Source organism: Prorops nasuta, unplaced genomic scaffold (genome assembly GCF_024137725.1).
Source record: "Prorops nasuta isolate Cenicafe-Biocafe unplaced genomic scaffold, Cenicafe_Pnas_1.2 PNAS00009, whole genome shotgun sequence".
NCBI classification, from domain to species: Eukaryota; Metazoa; Arthropoda; class Insecta; order Hymenoptera; family Bethylidae; genus Prorops; species Prorops nasuta.
This window is the reverse complement of record NW_027116806.1, coordinates 7129593-7149065: the sequence shown is the minus strand read 5'-3', so window position 1 is coordinate 7149065 and position 19473 is coordinate 7129593. Positions and strand designations below refer to the sequence as shown.

Here is a 19473-nt window from a genome sequence, read left to right as displayed (position 1 = left end):
TAATTTCCATCATACGAACTATACTATTTTAACTCATAATTAGCTCAAACTACGTCTGGTTGAACTGGGTTGAATGCAGTTGAACGGCCCTGTCTGTGCCACTCTGTGGCCTGTGCCCCGAAATTGAGGAAGCCGAGGAACATACGACATACATACGTCGAAATTTTGAAATATTTTCTTCTACTGTACTTCACATTCATTTTTAGTTTATTCTGTACATTTCTTCCAGATGGCGTATTGATATCTTATATAAATATGTATACTGCTGTACGGATTAATTGAGATGAATGTACACTGTAAATCTGATTTACTGTGATTTACAATTGAATTTTTTTTTAAACTTTTTTAATTGTGCTGAAAGTAATCATGTTCTCGTAGAAAAGTATAGAATGTGTTGTAGCTGACCGTTTAATAATTTAAGCACTGCTATAATTATAGCAGAGTCTTTGCTATAATCAATAAGTGGTTGGTAAAGATAAAGAATTGACTTTGGTAGGTCGGTCACCTGGAGATAACTGTAAATGTCATTGAGAAATGTGTGCGAGCATGGATTTGACGCTCTTCTTCATTATTTATTAACATTTTTTTTTATGCTTAACTTTTTTATCTACCTTACATAACGAACGAAAAAACTTTTATTTACGCTAATATTTATTTTAAAAAAGTAGCATATTGTGAGATATTATCCATTGATACAAAAAGAGCAGTGTAAATACTTGTAAATGCACATAAGCATTCCATCTGATCATTACCTTGGTAACATGACTATAAATGAGCAATTGAATAACAAAAATATTTAAGTAATTAAACAATGATACAAGCTTGCATTTTCTTTTTAAATTATCAATATATGCTATGTGATTATTTGCATCTTTTTCCTATTGTTTATAGTGTGAAGACAATGCAAAATATACATGTATATATTAATATATTTCAGATATATTGAAACAGTTAAGAAAACAGTAATGGAAGGAATTGAAGTAACTTTTTTGTTTCAATTTGGTTTGACCCGTGATACTGTCACTGTTGAAAGCGGTACATTAACACTTAAGACATTAAAAGATTTTGCATGTGAATTTATTAATAACAAATGCCCTGATCATGGCTTGAGTCATTTATACGAAAGGTTGCTGTTGTTTAAGCATGATTACAATTCAACTAATATTTTACAACTTATTAATAATACTACAGAAGTGGTTGATGAAACATTAGTAGAAATAGTTTTGACTGGTAAGAAATAATCATTATCACACATTTTTTGTGCTATTTTCAATCTATGAAGTTACATTTACACATTCTAAACTCTATTACTAATTTTATAGCTCAAGTGCCAAATGAAGAAGTAGCTGTTAGACCTCATGCTTTAGCTGTACATTCCTATAAAGCTCCAACATTTTGTGATTACTGTGGAGAAATGTTATTTGGTCTTGTTCGGCAAGGCTTAAAATGTGAAGGTAATTCCTTAGTTAAGACTACTTAATTTGAAAATAATTATATTATAATCATTTTAATGTAATAATTTTTTACATCAGGATGTGGTACAAACTATCATAAAAGGTGTGTTGTCAAAGTTCCCAATAATTGCTCACAAGATTTGAGCCAACGCCGACGCAGCTCTACATTGCTAAATGTACCAACATCGCCAAGCCAAGGTTCAACCAGCAGCTTAACCAGCATTAGTGATGATAGTCACAGTGCAAATAACACACCTAGTGCCAGTCAGAGCAACAGTACATTGGTACAAATACAAAATCAAATTACCAAAATTTTGAAATAATTGCAAATAAAATGATACATCTTTAAAAGAACTGTATGAAAATCTAAAACAAAATATTTTTTTTAGGCTATACCAAGTATTATAACTCCAAAGCAATCTAAATCACCCATTGGTGGGCGACCTGTATGGGTGGAGCGCGAAATTGCAACTCGTATAAAAATCCCACACACATTTGTAGTACATACGTATACACGGCCTACCGTTTGCGGACTTTGTAAAAAACTATTAAGAGGTCTATTTAAACAGGGCCTTCAATGCAAAGATTGTCAGTACAATGCTCACAAGAAATGCGTGGATAAAATTCCTAAGGATTGTACTGGAGAGAGTTTTCGCGATAGTGCAGGTATTTTATATTTATTGGCAAAATCGTAGTATTTTTGTATTGTTTGAATAAGAATTTATGAATGTATTTCTACAGGCAACGAATATCTCGATAGCGGCGTTAGTAGCGAAGTCGAGGGAAAATGTGATACTAGAAATGACGAAGGCGATGCTGATAGTGATACCGAAATATCTTCATCTCCCCAATGTTCTTTCTCCGCTGGTGAAAATAAAGCACCTGATGAATTTGTATGTTAGTTGTCCTAAGTAGACGAAAATTAGCCAATAAAAGTAGTTATTTTTCAGGGACAGGCACCAAGCAGTGATGATTTAACGCACGACGAACTTCAGAAATCCAGGCCATCAAGGTATATCACTTTAGGCTCTTATGTCTTATGATGTATCTATTTGAAGTAATGCCATTTGTAAAAAAAATACCCTGATATTTATTTAGTTGTAGCTCTACTCCAAGTAGTAACATTCCATTAATGAGAATAGTTCAAAGTGTAAAACACACAAAAAGACGCGGCTCAAAAGTACTTAAAGAAGGATGGATGGTACATTTTACAAGTCGTGATCCAGTGGTACATAGTATTCTAATTGATTTGATTTGTCATTTGATAAAAACATGTAAAACCTTATACTTGTAAAATTTATAGAGGAAGAAACATTTTTGGCGGCTAGACACAAAGGCTATAACTTTGTTCCAAAGTAATACTAGCTCAAAGTACTATAAAGAAATTCCATTGGCTGAAATTTTAGCTATTGAAACAGCTAAAACCCCACAATCACGTATGTATTATTTATTTTGCCTTTTTAAAATCAATTGTTGTCAGTATAATAATTGAAAATTGTTATTACAGCTAGAATGCATTGTTTTGAATTGAAAACTGCCACTATTGATTATTATGTTGGAGAAGATCCATCTTATGGCGATAATTACACGCAAGTCTCTTCCCCAGAGAGTGGTATAGGAGCTTATGTAGCTAGATCATGGGAAACTAGTATTAGACAGGCTCTTATGCCTGTAACTGCATCTCATTCCAGTAAGTATTTATAAAAGACATAATTTTAAGCTCATTCTTTAACAAAAGGTATCGGGAACATTTTTTATAGATCAAGAACAATTAACAGAACCTGAAGAAAATGTTACGGATATATCACAATTGTATCAAATATTTCCTGATGAAGTATTAGGCTCAGGTCAATTTGGCATCGTGTACGGCGGTGTACACAGAAAAACCAATCGAGCAGTAGCCATAAAAGTTATTGATAAATTACGCTTTCCTACTAAACAAGAAGCTCAGCTGAAAAACGAAGTGGCTATTCTACAAAATCTTTCTCATAGCGGTGTAGTAAATTTAGAGAGAATGTTCGAAACGCCTGAACGTATTTTTGTTGTGATGGAAAAATTGAAAGGTGATATGCTGGAAATGATATTGAATTCCGAAAGAGGACGCCTTACGGAAAGAGTAACAAAATTTCTCATTACGCAAATATTAATTGCGTTGAAGCATTTGCACAGCAAAAACATTGTACATTGCGATTTAAAACCAGAAAATGTTTTACTGAGCAGCGATAGTGAATTTACACAAGTTAAATTGTGTGATTTTGGCTTTGCAAGAATTATCGGAGAGAAAAGTTTTCGAAGAAGTGTAGTCGGAACTCCTGCATATCTTGCACCCGAAGTTCTGCGAAATAAAGGATACAACCGATCTTTGGATATGTGGAGCGTGGGTGTAATTATTTATGTTTCTTTAAGCGGTACATTTCCTTTTAATGAAGAGGAAGATATAAACGAGCAAATTCAAAATGCTGCCTTCATGTACCCACCTTCTCCTTGGAAGGAAATCTCATCGGATGGTTGAATATCGTCCAAAACTTTATTTCTTCTTAATATTATCTTATGAAACTTCTTATATAATAATCTTATTTTTTTTAAACTTTTAGCTACGGATTTGATTAATAATTTGCTGCAAGTTAAACAAAGGAAAAGATACACGGTAGACAAAAGCTTACAACATATTTGGTTACAAGTAAGTATTTTAAATTTTCTATTAAGATCTTAAAAGAAAAATGAGTACTCTTATAAAATCAATGTTAACTATCAGGACTATCAAACGTGGTGTGATTTGAGGGAACTGGAAACATTGGTAGGATATAGATATTTGACCCATGAAAGTGATGATGCTCGTTGGAGTGCATATAGCGAACAAAATACATGACAAAGCTGTACGTCTGCCGAGTTAAACATCGAAAATCTATCAACCCCTTTTTCTCCACATAAGGGTTGGTCGCGATATGCGCGCGCTACCTTACGGCGATTTATACGTGCCTGACTCAAAATAAAAGCATAAGAATACTTTTGGGATTTACAAATGTTTCATATACAAGATATAGCTAGAAATTTTATCTTTTACTAATGAATGTTACATTATTATTACCTGTATTAACAGTCGTTTCGTCAAATACTTTATATCATGTTTTTAGTATAAATCAATTTGAAGCAACTTTTTAACGCTTTATCTGACTTAGCTTAATTAGAGAAAGAATATAATATATATGTAACAGAATTCTCAATTTATGATGCGTATCGTCAAAATGGTAGCGAGTATATTTACATATTCAATCATATGCTTAAATTTTTATTAACAACATTTACTATTAGACAATTTATACGCATAAAATAGACTAGCTGTAGGATTATATTAATGTAAATACTAAAAACAACCCCATATTTTACATACATTTTTATCTATATTTTAATTTTCTTTTTTATACGTAAATTAAGTATACTGCAAAAGAATACGCGTGCACATTTACGGCGTAAACTTTAATTTTTAAAATCTTATAAACTATTAAACTCTTCCATTAGACTATCACAATTATAACCCTTTGTGATATTAATTTTTCGAAAAAAATGATACAATTAATCGTCAATACTAAAAAGAATGGCGATTAATAATTAAATTTAATTTTGCAAGTTGATAAATTTTGCTTCGTATTTATAATGGAAAGATTCATATTCGAGTAACTATTTAAGACAGTTTATGCATTTATAATTATTGTATTTTTAAGAAAATGTTGAGTCTCTATATTGATCTGTTTTTACTCCAATCGAACAAATTTTTAATAAAATTATTGTTTTATGTAATTAGATACATAATTGAAGTTATTGTCAAAAAAGGTAAAAAATAATATATGAATAATATATTTACTTCCTATTGTTATAATATCTTATACACAATTTTATTATTAAAACAAGATATAAACCAATCGAATAAAGTATTTCATTTTAATTTTCATCCGATTTTGTCTTTACGAATAAAGAAATTTTTGTAATTTCGTTTTGCTCTCTTTAACTTCTATAAGTCACCTACCTTAAATAATAACGCTCCTTCACGCGTATCACAAAGGATGCTTCCCCCTAAATGTAACAGTGAATATTAGTGTGTACCTTGTAGTTCATTCAGTGCAAGCATTTTGGTTTCATAAAAAGAAAAAAACGCTGCTTACTTTCACCATTATTTATTACTCATTAAATTTTCAAAATTGTAAAAATGTTTCTCTTTTATAGTCTAGTATGTGGGATAATTTTTACACTAATGAACGTTAAATGTGAATGGATTGATATGCCAGAATTTTCTGACAATACAAAGATATACAGGTAAAATATACTATATAGACTGCCCGTAACTTTGAACGTCCTAAAGTGTAGATGAAAAAAGACGTGTACCTGTGTAATTATAAGGGATATTCAATTTTTCTATAAAACTTTTCCAAAGCCTTTTACTGTTTGCGTTTAGAAAGGTTTTACACAAGTTTTGGATATCTATTATAGTAATGGATACACACTTTTTTTTTATTGACACTCTGGAGCGTTTGAAGTGGTACACTTATATATTAAAACGGCGCCGTTAAAAAGTAAATTTTAGACGAAACACTTTAAAATATTAATATTTCATGAAAAATTAGAGAGATTAAAGCTTTAGAACGAAAATATCGAAAAACAAAGTATCTAGTTACTATCAAACTGCATTTTTCAAGGAATTCTGAAGATTATATATTCAAAGAGCTATCTTTGAAGAACTTTAAAATTGCTTAAAAAACTCACGTTTGATAGCAATGAGGTTCAGGTTATTTTGATTTTTTAGTCCTAAACTTTTACCCGTCTAGTTTCTCATCAAATACTGGTTTTTTGTGGTTCTGCCGGAAATTTATTCTTTAACGATCACCTTAATATATATATATATATATTAAGAAAAATCTTTAGATAATAACTATATGATTTTTAATATCCAGAATGCCTATTCGAACATATGACCAATTACCAAAGATTATGCGAGGCTCTAACAAGGATCGTTATCCTTCTTTGCATATAAATTCTAGCTTTTCACACGATTACATTACAAAAGTTAATGAATTATCAACAGAAAATAATAAAAATTATACATTCAAGAATAGTATTAATAAAGTTCCTAATTATACTACTAATGAAAATGAGGTATTAAAAGACAAGAAAGATTCTAATACTTCTGAAGATTTACAAAAGGAATCTTCAGTTTTTATAAGTAAAACAATAAGTAATGTTACATTCGATAGAAAATTATTACTCCAAAAGGAAAAGGTATTTGATACTGATTTTTTGGAGTACATGCCAATTGATATAATGCAACATGTTCATAGTATATTAAAATCTCAGTCAATGACGATAGAAGGAAAGATTGAATTTCTCAAATCTTTTGAACATATGGTATCAAAAGAAATCGGTAAGAATGATTTTTTTGCCAAATGGTAAATGCACGTCATAAAAGTTAATTATTGACTTTTTTGTGTGTTTTTAATAGAAACTCAGTTACAAATAAGTATGTCACCGCACCGTAGAAAAAGAGGTGGCGAGCATTATTACGATCATGGATATGAGGAACATGAAGAAAGCGGTCTAGGCTTTCCATCTATAGAGGGTGCACTCATGGCCATTTCTTTTCTTACATTTGCTGTTTATTTAGTTCGACTAGTAATGGTAATATAGAAATTATCTTTGTTTAATATTACAAACTCTATTTATAACTATTTTACAGTTACTTTTCCGGAATATTAGCAATGTACCTCCACCTACAAATGGCAGTACTTTCTTTTATGGCAAAAGGAAACGATCTTTGGATGACTTTAATGATGATACAGCAAGAATATTGAACAGTGTCGATAATTTCATGACGAATATTCAATAATTCCTTAAGAAAAATTATTAGCCGAAATAAAAATTAATAAAATTTGAATATGAAATTTTGTCGAATACTGAATGTTACAATTTCGCTTGTACATGGGTCGAAGTGTATGGGAAATATAGAGGAAGAAATTCGCGATAGGTGAACGGCGGACGTTGACCTGGTAAATTCTCCAAAACATTGATTAATTTGGCCAACATTACTTTATCTACTGTATATTGTAATGATCCTCTAGATTGTACTACAATACCTTGAATCGAAAGATTTTGTAATGTTGATATAAATAAATCTAATGTTAAACAGTATGGATGTTGGCATCGCACTTGTCCATTTAATATTGCTCTTTCTACACGTTTTTGAGATTCTATTAATATTTCTTGTTGCGTAGCATTGCCCTTTTTCATTTCATCCCACTAAAAGCAATAGAGTACTTTAAATGGTAAATTAATGGTATTTATACCTATTGGTCTCAATTTTCTTATAAATCTATTTGATAAGGCTCCAAATCAAATAGAATTGAATGAAGTATGTAATTTTTGTCAAGCAGATAAATTTTACAAACATATAAAAAAATTGGATTGAAACTTTATACAAAAATGTACTTTATTTTATTTCTTACCTCAAATAAAATACTACAAGTAACTAAAGCTGCATCAATAAATGGAATAATAGTATTGTTTAGCAGAATAAATAATTTAACATTGTTGCCAGCATAAAGTACATTGTTAGATCTTAGTAAACAGTTTTCTTCTATCAACATTTTCAATATCTCTTCCCATTCTATTTTAATTTGGGACTTATTCATGTTGGTCTGAAGGGCAAATTCTGTGCTGAGTAAAGTTCTTAATAAAGTGTATTGCTCAAAAGCTTCCTCTGCAAATTAAAATAATACATGTAATACACAGTTTATTCATTTTAAAAATTAGAATGACTAAGCTTGCTGTATAAGTTACACGGTAGAGATCGACGATATATGTTTATACTTGCCGTCGAGACACTATCGTGTCTGTTGATTCAAATAGATTGAATATATATATTTTAAATTTATAGGTTCACAAAACTTACCAACTCTCAGCCCATGTTCTTTTAATGATGCAACAATAATAGCAGGCTTTATGAGAAAAGCCAAAGTAGGATTTACATAAATGGCTATATTGATAGCTGACACAGCTACACGTTTTGCCTCCTCTGTTAATGAATGACCTTTTACTTTTAAAGATTTATCTGTTTTCCCTTCATATCGCTGTTTGACTCGTAGTTGATTTAATTTATCTAATACTATTAAATCTTCATGCACCTTCAATGACTTTAAAATTTCTTCTTTAACTGCACTGCTCTCATCTAAGCTAAAAGTCAAATATATTAAAAATGGTAGAATTTTAGTTACTTGGTATGATTATTGGTACATTCCTACAGTATTTATATTTTTTATTATTCAACTAAACAAATTACAAATTAATTTACCTATTGCACTCTGGTACAATTTTTGTTTCAAAATACTTCATAAATAAATTTTTACACCATATATAATCTACTACTAAATCATCAAGTGTATACATCATGTCAAAATTATTTTGAATTCTATTGTTTAACAATAATGCAACTAAATTAATGACTGTAAGAACAGTATTCTTTTTATGACTTTCTATAATAGAATAAGCAAGATCTTCAATAATAAAATTGGGTAATTTCTTATATGGATTCAAAATAATCTCTCTTCGAACATTGATGTCAATAAAGTCCCTTGCAGAAATTGTTTCACCAAAGTTAAAGAATACATTGCCATGCCCTTGAGGTTTTTGTAAAATAGATAAAGATTTTAAAAGCCCTGCTGTTGATTCCTTTGGCTTTGGAACACCTAGCAATTCATAAACAAATAGCAGCTCTTCTGGTGGACGGTCATAACTAATACTTATAGGTACAAATTGAATATCAGGTACATTTCCATGTACAAAACTCTCTAATATTATTGATAATAATCCTATAAAAATGAGGCACATATAGATTCACATTTTTATTATTAATCTTATATTTTTCTTTTAGATTAAAAATATTTCTCTTACCATACTTTGGTAGGATACTTTTTTGATTTCGACTACGTGTACCTTCTATGAAAAATTCAATTGCTCTATCACTATGCGTAACAATAGCATTAATGTATGCTCGAAATACTTCTTTGTATAATTGATCTGTAGAAAAAGTACGGCGCATATAAAATGCTCCAGTTTTTCTTAATAGTTCTCCCACAATATACATTTGATAAAAATCCATTCCACTTGCAATATTTGGTAGTGCCATGTCATAAGAAAATAATATATAGGAAAACAAAACAAAATCTAGGTAACTTCGATGAGAAGGGACATAAATATATTGTACTTGAGAAATTTGCATTTGTCTTTTTAGTTCAAGAAGAGCTGTTTCATTAATATAGATGCTAAGAAACATTCTTTTCACGACTTTTGTCATAAAGTATCCTAAAATTTGATAAATGTTGAGAGTAAATTATCAAACACATTGCTATTAATATAAGATCTTATAACTTACCTATCCACCGCACTGTAGGTAAATGAGCTTTACTAGCCATTTCATGCACCATAGAATAGGCCTCTTTTTCTATTACAGACTTATCTACATGACGCTTCAAAGCCACAGTATTAATCATTAATTTTACTTTGTCATTTTGTAATACCTTTTCTATTATTTTATCCCTGGTATATTTTGCTTCTGCAGAAAGCATATGTGGTAAAAGTGGTTCTGTTGATCGTGAAGCCCATAAAATATCAACATCTTTCCTTCTTTCCAATAAAATATCTTTAAATTTCATATCTGTTTTTATCTTGATATTCAGCTTAAACATTTATTAGAGCTTATAAAATAAGATAACTGCACATCATCATAAGATGTAAAAAATTGATTTGAAATTATTATATGATTAATTTTTAAGTATTTAATTGAAATACTTTAGCCAACAAAAATATTTCTTGAGCATCCGCAGTAATCTGCGTACTTCGAAGGAATAACCATAACTTTCTGGACTTTGGTAACTTGTTCATCACTGCAGAGTCGTAAAGCTAAAATATGTCAAATATTATTATGCCTACTTGTTAATGTTTATTCATGACTTTACACTTCTCTCAAGCCATCTCAAGTTAAAAATGTCATTTTACAATCTACCAAGACTGACACTGACGACAGTGACAACGAAGTCTACGACACCGACACCTTTCTTGAGAAAAATGAAGAAATTGAATTCTAACCTGAACGTCTTGAACTTGTAGTAGAAAGTTCAAAACATTCAAGACTTATTCGTGATTCAAACTTTAAGCACTTTAAGGCTCAACCGGCTTAATGCGGCTAAAGCTGATTCAAGGCATTTCAAGATTTTCAAGGCCTTCAAGCCCTTCAAGGCTCAACCACCCAACCTGCTTCAAGCAACGGAGTAATAGGGAGTTAGGAATGGAAAAAAGAGTAAACAAAGCTGAGTCATTACTCAGCTTGACTCAGCTGTACTACCGGCATAAGTTGAATGATGTTTCTTCTTTTTTATTTAACTTTTGCAGGATTCAAAACGGTGTTTATTTTATTTTCCCAGTTTCCTACTAGATTTCAATGATTCCATGTTCATGACGTTCATGTTCACTTCCATGTTGCATTATAGTGCCATCTATATTATTTTACAGTACTACAGAGTTACATTAATATTGGCGCTCTTCTTGAATATGCTTATTAAATTGTATGATTTATTCTTTGAATCACTTAAATTAAATTTTCTCATGCACGTATGTATTGATTTTCATGACGAAGTCTCAGTTTGAATAGTTTGCCCACACCTTATCTAGTACGTTTTTTTAAGGACATCGTGTTAATAATATTATTCTTGTGTTAGATATGTTTATATATATTCTGAGTAATAGTGATTATTTATTTCTCCTAGTATAATAGGTTTGATATATCTGGAAAAAGTAATTTTGCAATATACTTAAATACGAATTCGGAATCCGATCTAATGCAAAAATGTATGTTTATTTATAAAAGGTTTATTGATTATTTACGTGAATCATATTAACACTACAATATCATCCATTTAGTGGACACTGTTACTACCATCAAATCAGTTTAAACTTAAATTGTATTTAATGGATTACAATATTATAATTAATTATCGAATTACCAGGGAATTTCGACAACGTGAAATCAGCCATACTACAGCTGCAAGTATATGCAACGAGATGATTCCCAGAACACAGGATTAATAGGAGCGGCTAGATACTCTTATCAACGAATTTAACCTTGGTCAGCTAAGATATGTTAACTTTGCTGGCTACCTTGAAGAGAACTGCAAGCTTAACAATCTCACCAAAGGTACCAGTTTCAACGTTTTTATACTGGACTCACACATATAATTATTAAGCTATGAAGAACGGGTGAAAAAATTGATTTTGCCTCTTAGACATGTCTTATTATAAATAATAAAAGAGATACCATGTGTTCATAGACTATCAATTCATTACTCGTCGAAGGACTCATTATTTACTTGAAGGAAAGCATTGAAGCTTAGAGAAATTTTCATCTGATAAGAGATATACTAAAATGTAAACATCGTAATTTTAGACTTACACGATACTTTCGTTCCTCGAACTGGACTGTGGACGACCGCCCCGTACATCCGTTCTAGCAATATTAATACCACGAAAGCATGCACCGCGATATACTTGTCTCTATGTGCAAGTTAAGAGTTGTAACGTCTTAAAAATTTATTTCGTTTTAACATATAGGCACTATTACAACCTATCTCTGTCACTTTTAGCCCCGATCTCTCCTACTTTAAAAGAGCTACCTCATGATGAAATGTGTATGATTTTGAAAAGCTCCCTGCACAGCGACATTCCTTATATAATAAAACCTCCACTTTTTATTGCACATTCTTATAGTTTATATTAAAAGCTTTCAAAGATTCTCTTTGCATTTTATCATTTCTTCTATCATTTATGAGATATTTCGATCTGAAAGCATACGTAAGTGAATGAGTATGTGTGTGTACGTGTAAGGGTAACAGACACACAACTTCAGCCAAACCCATAACTATATATATGTATAGCAAAACGCGTAAATCTCAGCTTCCAGCTAATCAGTCAGTCGCAACAATTAGAAGAGTCAACATGCCTTAATTAATCTTAATGTTTTCTATTAATGACATATAAGTTATTTTATAAAATTTGTAATTGTCCATATCTAAGTTCGAATAAGTTCCGGCAATTGGACATTTTGTGAACAAACATTAATTGAATCTCCAGAAATATTATTATTTGAGAATTCAGTTCTCATTTATGACAAATCCAGCTACTGAATCGCTAAGAAATATACCAACACTATAGATTTTATTTGTAAGTGACCATTTAATTAATTCGTACCAATGATTAATATTAATGAAAACGAATTAGCCATGGTGTGATATTGATTGATTATTATAATAATCACGATATGCTTTAAATTCATTTATCCAATGATTTCTCAAAGAAAATAATTCCTGAAAAACAGGTATTTTGCATATATGGCCCTCTTAAGGTTGAATAATTTTTAGTCATCAACTTTTTCAAAATTTTGGGTAAAAGACTACATGAATTGGTTTTTGGAGCGATACATATTTTTTAAATAAATTTGGCAATTACCTCCTGTCGTGGCTACATCATTCGTCGATAGTATACATAACTATTTCCTTAACTTAACATTAATTATATTTTTATTTACCTTTGAAATTTTAAGTAAAATTTTCATATTATGCCTATTACTATATTTTATGTGTTTTTTTTTACATTAAAAGCAAAACCAGCTTGAAAATACTTAGGGCAAACGACATCAGGGTAAAAGTATAAAATCTGCTAAAAGGAGGTAGAAAGCAGTGGCAACATGAGTAACAAACAATTTCATTTGGAGAGAAAACATAATGTGGAACTAAAATCTGATATTATTAACAATATAGATATACAGTCATTAAAAAGAAAAATCACGGTAATATTTTTAAAACAAATAATAAACCTAAAATTTCAGAAAAGATAAAAAAATTTCAAATAACTAAATTTCAATAGCTTAATAAAAAGCGAAGACATTAATATTTATAAAAATGCAAAGTGAAACATGAAGTATATATTTTAAGATACTTTATTATAGTTATTCGATTTTTCTCTATACTTTGTTTAAAATTTGATGATAAAAAAGTGAAGTGTTGAAACATTGCTAAAAAATAGCTTCAGCTGAAAATAGTGTAAAATGATATGAATAAGAAATCGTAGACGATCCAAATGTACTTTAAATCACAAATTTTTCTATTTGAAATGGTTCCATGCAGAGCTTGATTCGTTTTTTTCGCTTAGTTATTTCACATGTTATAAAAAACATTATTTTAATATCTTCACTTTTTTCCGAGATATATAGTTATTTGAAATTTGTTTATTATTTTTAATTTTAAGTGTACCGCTTATTTTGAAGCTGAGTATAAATATTATAAGTTATAATAATACATACAGTATACACTAATTTTTCATAAGACCATGCGTATTTAAAGATAATTTAAATCAATAGGTTCCAAATGAATCAAATTATGCTGCTATGGAATTTGTATTACATTCTACTCCCTCTGTAGTATCTGCAGCTTCAACTTCTTCAGATGTAGAAGGGCCAACAAAAAATAAACAATTCAGAATTGATACAACTCAATTTAAACAAAGTTCCGTACAGGGTAAAATTACCAAAATTATAATATATATATTTATTATTACTTTAGATATAAAACTTGTTAATTTTTCTTTTGAGCTTACAGTGAATTACAATTATTATATAATATAATTTTAGATGGAGGTTCTAGGGCAGCAGAAATTACAAATAAGATTTTATTTATGCTTACAAAGGATAACATGGCTTTTGAGGCCATTGAAAAGGAAGGGTTTAAATTATTTATTAAATCAGTAGCTCCCTTGTATAAACTTCCTAGCAGGGAGACTATTATAAACCTAATGGAAGAAAAATATAAAGCATTATCTACTATAATTAAAGCTGAGCTTTCAAGTGTTGAATATTTATCTTTGACAACAGATATTTGGGAAGACCGACTTAATTTTAGACTCTATTTTGGTGTAACTTCACATTATATATTCAACAACCAGCATAAATCAGTTACAATCGGTGTTACCGAACTGACTGAAAGGCAATCAGCAAAATACTTTGAAACATGGCTTTTAGACGTCACTAATGAATGGAAAATTAGAAAAGAAAATATCGTAGTCGTTGTAAGTAATGCTGGATCTCATATTCAAAAAGCCATTAAAGATGCATTTGGCAATGATAAATACTTAGCATGTTTTGGGAATAGCTTAAACTTGATACCCTCTAAAGTTATAGAGCTACCGGTCATAAAAAGTATATCCAATAAAATAAGAACAATTTTCACATATTTTAAAAGATCAACCACTGCGGCAGATAAGTTGAAAACTAGCATTGATTTAAAGTTAATTCAATATTTTAGTTCTCAGTGGATTTCAACATATAACATGTTACAAATGTTTATTGATTTGTCAGACGTAATAAAAGAAATCCTTTTACAGTGTCGTACGGCACCAACAATGATTACAGCATCAGAGCTAGAAACTGTAAAAGAATCTGTAAATCTTTTGAAGCCATTTCTCGATGCTATTAAAACGATATCTGCAGAACCTTATCTAATGGCAAGCAAAGCAATACCAGTAGTCAATACGTTAAAAACTTCTTTAAATGCTTTACAGCCAAAAACAGAAATTGGAAGCAAAATGAAAAAGCTGCTATTAGAGCAATTTCGAGAAGGATTTAATTTTATAGAAAACGAAATAATTCTGTCAATATCTACAGTATTAGATCCTAGATTTAAAAATATTCATTTTAAGAATGATCTGGCTTACTTTAAAACTATTGGTAATATTTCGAGAGCTCTATATACGAGAGAATTACATAAACGACCAATCCAAAATAATTCCACTAGCACAAATATTAAAAACGACTTTTGGTCGTATCACAGAGAGTTAGTGAATACAATTAAAATACAAGACACAGTACATTCCAATGACAATGAAATGCAAGTAGATTTAAGGTATATTACTTAATATATACTATTACGTTTGCATCTCTATAATTTACTTATACAACTTTGTTTAAGGTATTACCTAGTCCAGCCTCCAATTGATATAAACAGCTGTCCTATTCAGTTCTGGAATTCTGACAATACGGTATTAGGTAAATTAGGAAGAAAATACTTATCAGCAGTCGCAACGTCGTTTCCCGGAGAAAGAATATTCTCCAAACCGGGGAGAATTATTTTAGAATCAAGATGCCGGTTAAGCACGCAACATCTTCGACAGTTATTCTTTTTAGAATCATTATCTAGCGAAGACTGGCAACTTTAGTCTATTATTATTATTAATACAATACTTTTGATACTGCAATTTCATATAAATCCAAAATACAACTCCTTCAAGCTTACAGAGTTTAAACAGGCTCTTTAAAAGATATTTTACAGCACGTTTTTAGTCTTTGTATTTCCTCGTGTTTTCAAATTTTCACGAGTGGCCACCTTAAGTTATACAGCCTAATTCAATATATAGGAAAAAAATAGTCAAAAATAACTTACAATAAAGTATTTCATTAATTATATTAGCGTCAAATGTAACTTGACCTTAATTTTTTCTATCTTTTGTTAAAATCAATTTTTATCAAAAGAATTAACTTATATTTTTCGACCGATTTTAATTTTGAAGATGACATTTTAAATATAAAATTATACGGCATAATTTTACAATTTAAACATTTTATATAGATTTAGTAAATGTATATAAATCTCTTTTTGCAAAATAATTATTTAATAAAGTGAAATAATAATTTTAATTCTTTTATTTTTAAAGCATGTCTAGCTGTCTAAATAACACGCTCGAATCTCATCATTAATCTCTGTTAAGGAATGTTACATAGAGAAAAAACTATTTGTGATTCAGTGTCCATGTCGATTACTTTTGCATATGTCCATAAACTTATATTTATCATTTATTTACAATCAACAATTTTTTTCGTGTAAGAACTAACAGTCTTCAATGCATTTAAAAACTTCAATAGATTTTTTAAAATAAATAGTAACTGCCTTCTATAAAGCCCCCACTTAGTACAGCCCTTTACGTCGAACTCTCCTTAATTAAATAAACGACAGACGTCCTTTGTTAGTTTACTAGGATATGATTAAATCATTAGCTGTGTTTTATTTAGCAAAAAGTTGCTATACTTTTTACACTTTGTGCACTTTTTAAGGTGTCAACTTATACAATGGACAAAGGCAGAAATGCGGAAAGTGTAGAAAGTGTTAAAAGTGTAGCTAAATAAAACACAGCTACTGTTTTGATGCTGTTGATCAGCTGTTTGGCGGAAAGATGATCTTTAAATATGTTAGTTCTTTTTTGCGGTACTTGATATTTCAGAGGGCGCTAATACAGTTGATCTCGACATGTTGACTGTTGACACTGTTGTGTGAATAGTGAATAATGTATGTGTGGAGCAGAAGTGACGTCACAAAAGGAACACCAAGAAACGAAAACACACCATGCCTGATGCCATCATCCATCGTGAGCACAATCTCACACAATCTTCCCAACTCTCAAGCTCTCCCTCATTTCTCACACTAATCATGTTAAACAGTAAACAAATACTGATACTGGTCCATACATAACCTCAAAACAGTATCGGCGACATGCAAAATCCGGTATGGATCTTGCTTATGTTTCTCAGTTTGTTTATTACATTTTGTTTCGGTTCGATAGGTGACAGATCCCAATTTTATAATCAATGTTTATACACGTGCATTCGCCGGAATTGCATAAATGGTAATAAAAATTACATATTTACCTTTATATGATATTTAAAACATATTATTGGTAATGTTTTTTTTGTTCTATTAGTAAAGTTTCTTAATTACAGAAGGAAATTTTAAAACAAGTCCATCCATTATATTGTTATTGTTACAATGGTCTTGCAAAGATGATTGCAGCTACAACTGTATGTGGAAAACAGTTGATATTTATATAAACAATGGCTTAGAAATCCCACAGTTTTATGGAAAAGTATATATTTGAATAATTTTCTTATGAGCTTTAATGTGAATTAATTTTAAACTCAATTAAATCTATTTCAGTGGCCATTTGTACGTATTTTAGGTTTTCAAGAGCCTGCTTCAACTATATTCTCCATACTAAATTTTTATAGTCACTGGATTATGTTTAAAAAATTTAGAAAAGAAATACGATCATCATATCCTATGTTTTACAATTATTCTTACTTTTCAATTGTAATTAACCATATAGACCTGCTGCATACCAACACAATGACAGTGAACTGAAAGGTATAAATGTATATTGATACCAAGTTTTTAAATATCCATATCCCACATTTGAAACACTTTGTCAGGTCATAATAATGACTTCTTATAACTATGATTACAGAAAAGTAGTTCAATATTTGTATTTGACCTTTAACTATGGACGTGCTAACTTCCTAGCATAATTAGATATATATGGTCTGTCATACTACCATAAAACAATGCTGTAATTACAACTTTATTCCATATTTTATTATAAAATATTTTATGTAAAATGTTATATCTCATATCAGATTCATAAAATAAAGCAAATACCGATGAGTAATTGAACGATGGAAAAATGCGGTAAGCAAAAAAACAACGATAAAATTTAAAAAATAAACAGAAAACTAAAAGTTGTATTTAGCTGGGTCTGTCAAACTATAAAATCGGTAGTTGAAAGTTAATGACCGTATGTATTTCAATTGAGCATCGAAAAGTATAATAAAAAATTATTTATCTACTTTTCTCTACTCTTAGTAATAAAAAGTTTTCATTGTCTCCCGACAAATTTTCCGCATGTGGGATATGGTTTTTCAGAAAATTAAAAGCTATAAGTATTAAAAAAATAACAGAATATACTGGTAGATAATGTTGTTAATGTATATATCTATCTTTACACGTTCTCACTTTCACGGTACTGTGTTGGTATGCAGCAAGCCTATTATAATCAATACTTTTTAAGATATTTTGTTATTTGAAATGGTAATGCAAATTTTGTAGGTATGCCTAAATGGATGGATATGGTCAGCCATATTTCATGCTAGAGATAAACAATTTACAGAAATAATGGATTATAGTAGTGCTTTTGCAATGGTTCTTACTCTTTTATATTGCTTATTCATAAGGTAAGTTAAAATATATACCATTTATATACTATTATTTATCTTCACTATGTAAAAATTGTTTTTTACAGGTTAACATATAAAAGTAAAAAATTATTTGTTGTATTAACATGTATATATATAAGTATTTTATATATTCATTTATCACATTTATGGTCAGGGCAAATAAATTATGGTTATAATATGACATTTAACATATTAATAGGTGATTTAACTAAATAAATTTCATTCATTTTTTATCAAATTTAAGCAAATAATTGTATAGTAATTTTAACAAATGTACTATACTTTTAGGCTTCCTAACATTTGCTGTAACAATTGTTTGGTGGTATTACAGTAAAAAAAAACTTCCACATGTTCATTATATTGGTTGGTTCACTGTTTTATCAGTTCTTGTAACTTTATTAGAAGTAGCAGATTTTCCACCATTCCTGTGGCTATTGGATGCTCATTCTCTCTGGCATGCATCTACCATTCCACTTATTACATTATTGTATCAGTAAGAACAGATCTTATGCAAAACAAAGCACTTCTATTAACAAGCAGCTAAATAACATTTTCTTCTGAACTTCAACTTTCTTTCCAGATTTATGATTCAGGATTGTACTTACTTAAGAGCATTGGAAAAAAGGAATTATATTTAAAGAGTAAGCCACACTTAAATAAAGGAAAAAGCAGATGCATTTCTCATTTTTTTAGAGGAGTAATGAAATAAACCGAATCTTCAATATAGAGTCATTATTGTACAGTAAATAAATTATGTAAAATATTTTTTTTCAAAGCGATAAATGTTCAAGTAACGACTACACAGCATTGTTTCATTGATACCCTTCTTTCGCAGTAACTCAAAGCAGGAAATGCTACACTTTTCTAATTCTTAAA

The 19473-nt window shown here is 29.9% G+C and overlaps 5 protein-coding genes across 10 annotated transcripts; 4 read left to right on the top strand and 1 right to left on the bottom strand.

The window, feature by feature from the left end:
- The first annotated feature begins 254 nt into the window (after nucleotides 1–254).
- On the top strand, nucleotides 255–5318 carry PKD (serine/threonine-protein kinase D3). Of its 2 annotated transcripts, XM_066731939.1 has the most exons (13): nucleotides 256–857; nucleotides 938–1230; nucleotides 1323–1454; nucleotides 1533–1738; nucleotides 1844–2120; nucleotides 2196–2347; nucleotides 2405–2466; nucleotides 2553–2682; nucleotides 2758–2890; nucleotides 2962–3144; nucleotides 3215–3961; nucleotides 4049–4134; nucleotides 4210–5318. In XM_066731939.1, the coding sequence occupies exons 2-13, from the start codon at nucleotides 966–968 to the stop codon at nucleotides 4321–4323; spliced, it is 2487 nt and encodes an 828-aa protein (XP_066588036.1). In that variant the 5' UTR covers nucleotides 256–857; nucleotides 938–965; the 3' UTR covers nucleotides 4324–5318. The 2 variants fall into 2 exon arrangements, with proteins under 2 accessions (XP_066588037.1, XP_066588036.1); XM_066731940.1 differs by lacking the exon at nucleotides 938–1230 and having other exon boundaries at nucleotides 255–492.
- Nucleotides 5319–5610: 292 nt separating this feature from the next.
- Nucleotides 5611–7329, top strand: LOC136776426 (uncharacterized). The gene is made up of 3 exons (XM_066731949.1): nucleotides 5611–6867; nucleotides 6946–7121; nucleotides 7180–7329. The coding sequence occupies exons 1-3, from the start codon at nucleotides 6402–6404 to the stop codon at nucleotides 7327–7329; spliced, it is 792 nt and encodes a 263-aa protein (XP_066588046.1). The 5' UTR covers nucleotides 5611–6401.
- Nucleotides 7147–10966, bottom strand: Dhap-at (dihydroxyacetone phosphate acyltransferase). Of its 2 annotated transcripts, XM_066731943.1 has the most exons (7): nucleotides 10840–10966; nucleotides 9871–10397; nucleotides 9390–9800; nucleotides 8791–9307; nucleotides 8392–8672; nucleotides 7946–8199; nucleotides 7147–7739 (listed from the first exon to the last, which is right to left on the bottom strand). In XM_066731943.1, exons 2-7 carry the CDS (start codon nucleotides 10181–10183, stop codon nucleotides 7404–7406), a joined length of 2112 nt encoding a protein of 703 aa, XP_066588040.1. In that variant the 5' UTR covers nucleotides 10184–10397; nucleotides 10840–10966; the 3' UTR covers nucleotides 7147–7403. The 2 variants fall into 2 exon arrangements, with proteins under 2 accessions (XP_066588040.1, XP_066588039.1); XM_066731942.1 differs by having other exon boundaries at nucleotides 9871–10944.
- Nucleotides 10967–11954: 988 nt separating this feature from the next.
- LOC136776424 (E3 SUMO-protein ligase ZBED1-like) lies at nucleotides 11955–16194 on the top strand. 4 transcript variants are annotated; one of them, XM_066731946.1, is made up of 5 exons: nucleotides 11955–12710; nucleotides 13148–13335; nucleotides 13906–14062; nucleotides 14176–15427; nucleotides 15509–16194. In XM_066731946.1, exons 2-5 carry the CDS (start codon nucleotides 13234–13236, stop codon nucleotides 15753–15755), a joined length of 1758 nt encoding a protein of 585 aa, XP_066588043.1. In that variant the 5' UTR covers nucleotides 11955–12710; nucleotides 13148–13233; the 3' UTR covers nucleotides 15756–16194. The 4 variants fall into 4 exon arrangements, with proteins under 4 accessions (XP_066588043.1, XP_066588042.1, XP_066588041.1 ...); XM_066731945.1 differs by having other exon boundaries at nucleotides 11956–12710; nucleotides 13906–14050; nucleotides 14176–15442; nucleotides 15509–16192; XM_066731944.1 differs by having other exon boundaries at nucleotides 11957–12710; nucleotides 14176–15442; nucleotides 15509–16191.
- A 174-nt stretch (nucleotides 16195–16368) lies between these two features.
- On the top strand, nucleotides 16369–19394 carry PGAP3 (Per1-like protein PGAP3). The gene is made up of 7 exons (XM_066731968.1): nucleotides 16369–17216; nucleotides 17311–17453; nucleotides 17525–17677; nucleotides 18470–18594; nucleotides 18663–18796; nucleotides 18886–19090; nucleotides 19178–19394. The coding sequence occupies exons 1-7, from the start codon at nucleotides 17084–17086 to the stop codon at nucleotides 19233–19235; spliced, it is 951 nt and encodes a 316-aa protein (XP_066588065.1). The 5' UTR covers nucleotides 16369–17083; the 3' UTR covers nucleotides 19236–19394.
- The last annotated feature ends 79 nt before the right edge of the window (nucleotides 19395–19473 follow it).

Coding starts and splice junctions, on each gene's coding strand:
- LOC136776426 (XM_066731949.1), top strand. CDS start 6,402: ATGCCTATTCGAACATATGACCAATTACCAAAGATTATGCGAGGCTCT. Junction 6,868..6,945: donor TATGGTATCAAAAGAAATCG/GTAAGAATGATT, acceptor TGTTTTTAATAG/AAACTCAGTTACAAATAAGT. Junction 7,122..7,179: donor ATTTAGTTCGACTAGTAATG/GTAATATAGAAA, acceptor ACTATTTTACAG/TTACTTTTCCGGAATATTAG.
- PKD (XM_066731939.1), top strand. CDS start 966: ATGGAAGGAATTGAAGTAACTTTTTTGTTTCAATTTGGTTTGACCCGT. Junction 2,467..2,552: donor CAGAAATCCAGGCCATCAAG/GTATATCACTTT, acceptor ATATTTATTTAG/TTGTAGCTCTACTCCAAGTA. Junction 2,683..2,757: donor TTACAAGTCGTGATCCAGTG/GTACATAGTATT, acceptor TAAAATTTATAG/AGGAAGAAACATTTTTGGCG.
- LOC136776424 (XM_066731944.1), top strand. CDS start 13,234: ATGAGTAACAAACAATTTCATTTGGAGAGAAAACATAATGTGGAACTA. Junction 13,336..13,905: donor CATTAAAAAGAAAAATCACG/GTAATATTTTTA, acceptor TTAAATCAATAG/GTTCCAAATGAATCAAATTA. Junction 15,443..15,508: donor GAAATGCAAGTAGATTTAAG/GTATATTACTTA, acceptor ACTTTGTTTAAG/GTATTACCTAGTCCAGCCTC.
- Dhap-at (XM_066731943.1), bottom strand. CDS start 10,183: ATGTTTAAGCTGAATATCAAGATAAAAACAGATATGAAATTTAAAGAT. Junction 8,673..8,790: donor ATTGTACCAGAGTGCAATAG/GTAAATTAATTT, acceptor TTTGACTTTTAG/CTTAGATGAGAGCAGTGCAG. Junction 7,740..7,945: donor CTTGTAGTATTTTATTTGAG/GTAAGAAATAAA, acceptor TATTGCTTTTAG/TGGGATGAAATGAAAAAGGG.
- PGAP3 (XM_066731968.1), top strand. CDS start 17,084: ATGCAAAATCCGGTATGGATCTTGCTTATGTTTCTCAGTTTGTTTATT. Junction 17,454..17,524: donor TCCCACAGTTTTATGGAAAA/GTATATATTTGA, acceptor AATCTATTTCAG/TGGCCATTTGTACGTATTTT. Junction 18,797..18,885: donor GACATTTAACATATTAATAG/GTGATTTAACTA, acceptor CTATACTTTTAG/GCTTCCTAACATTTGCTGTA.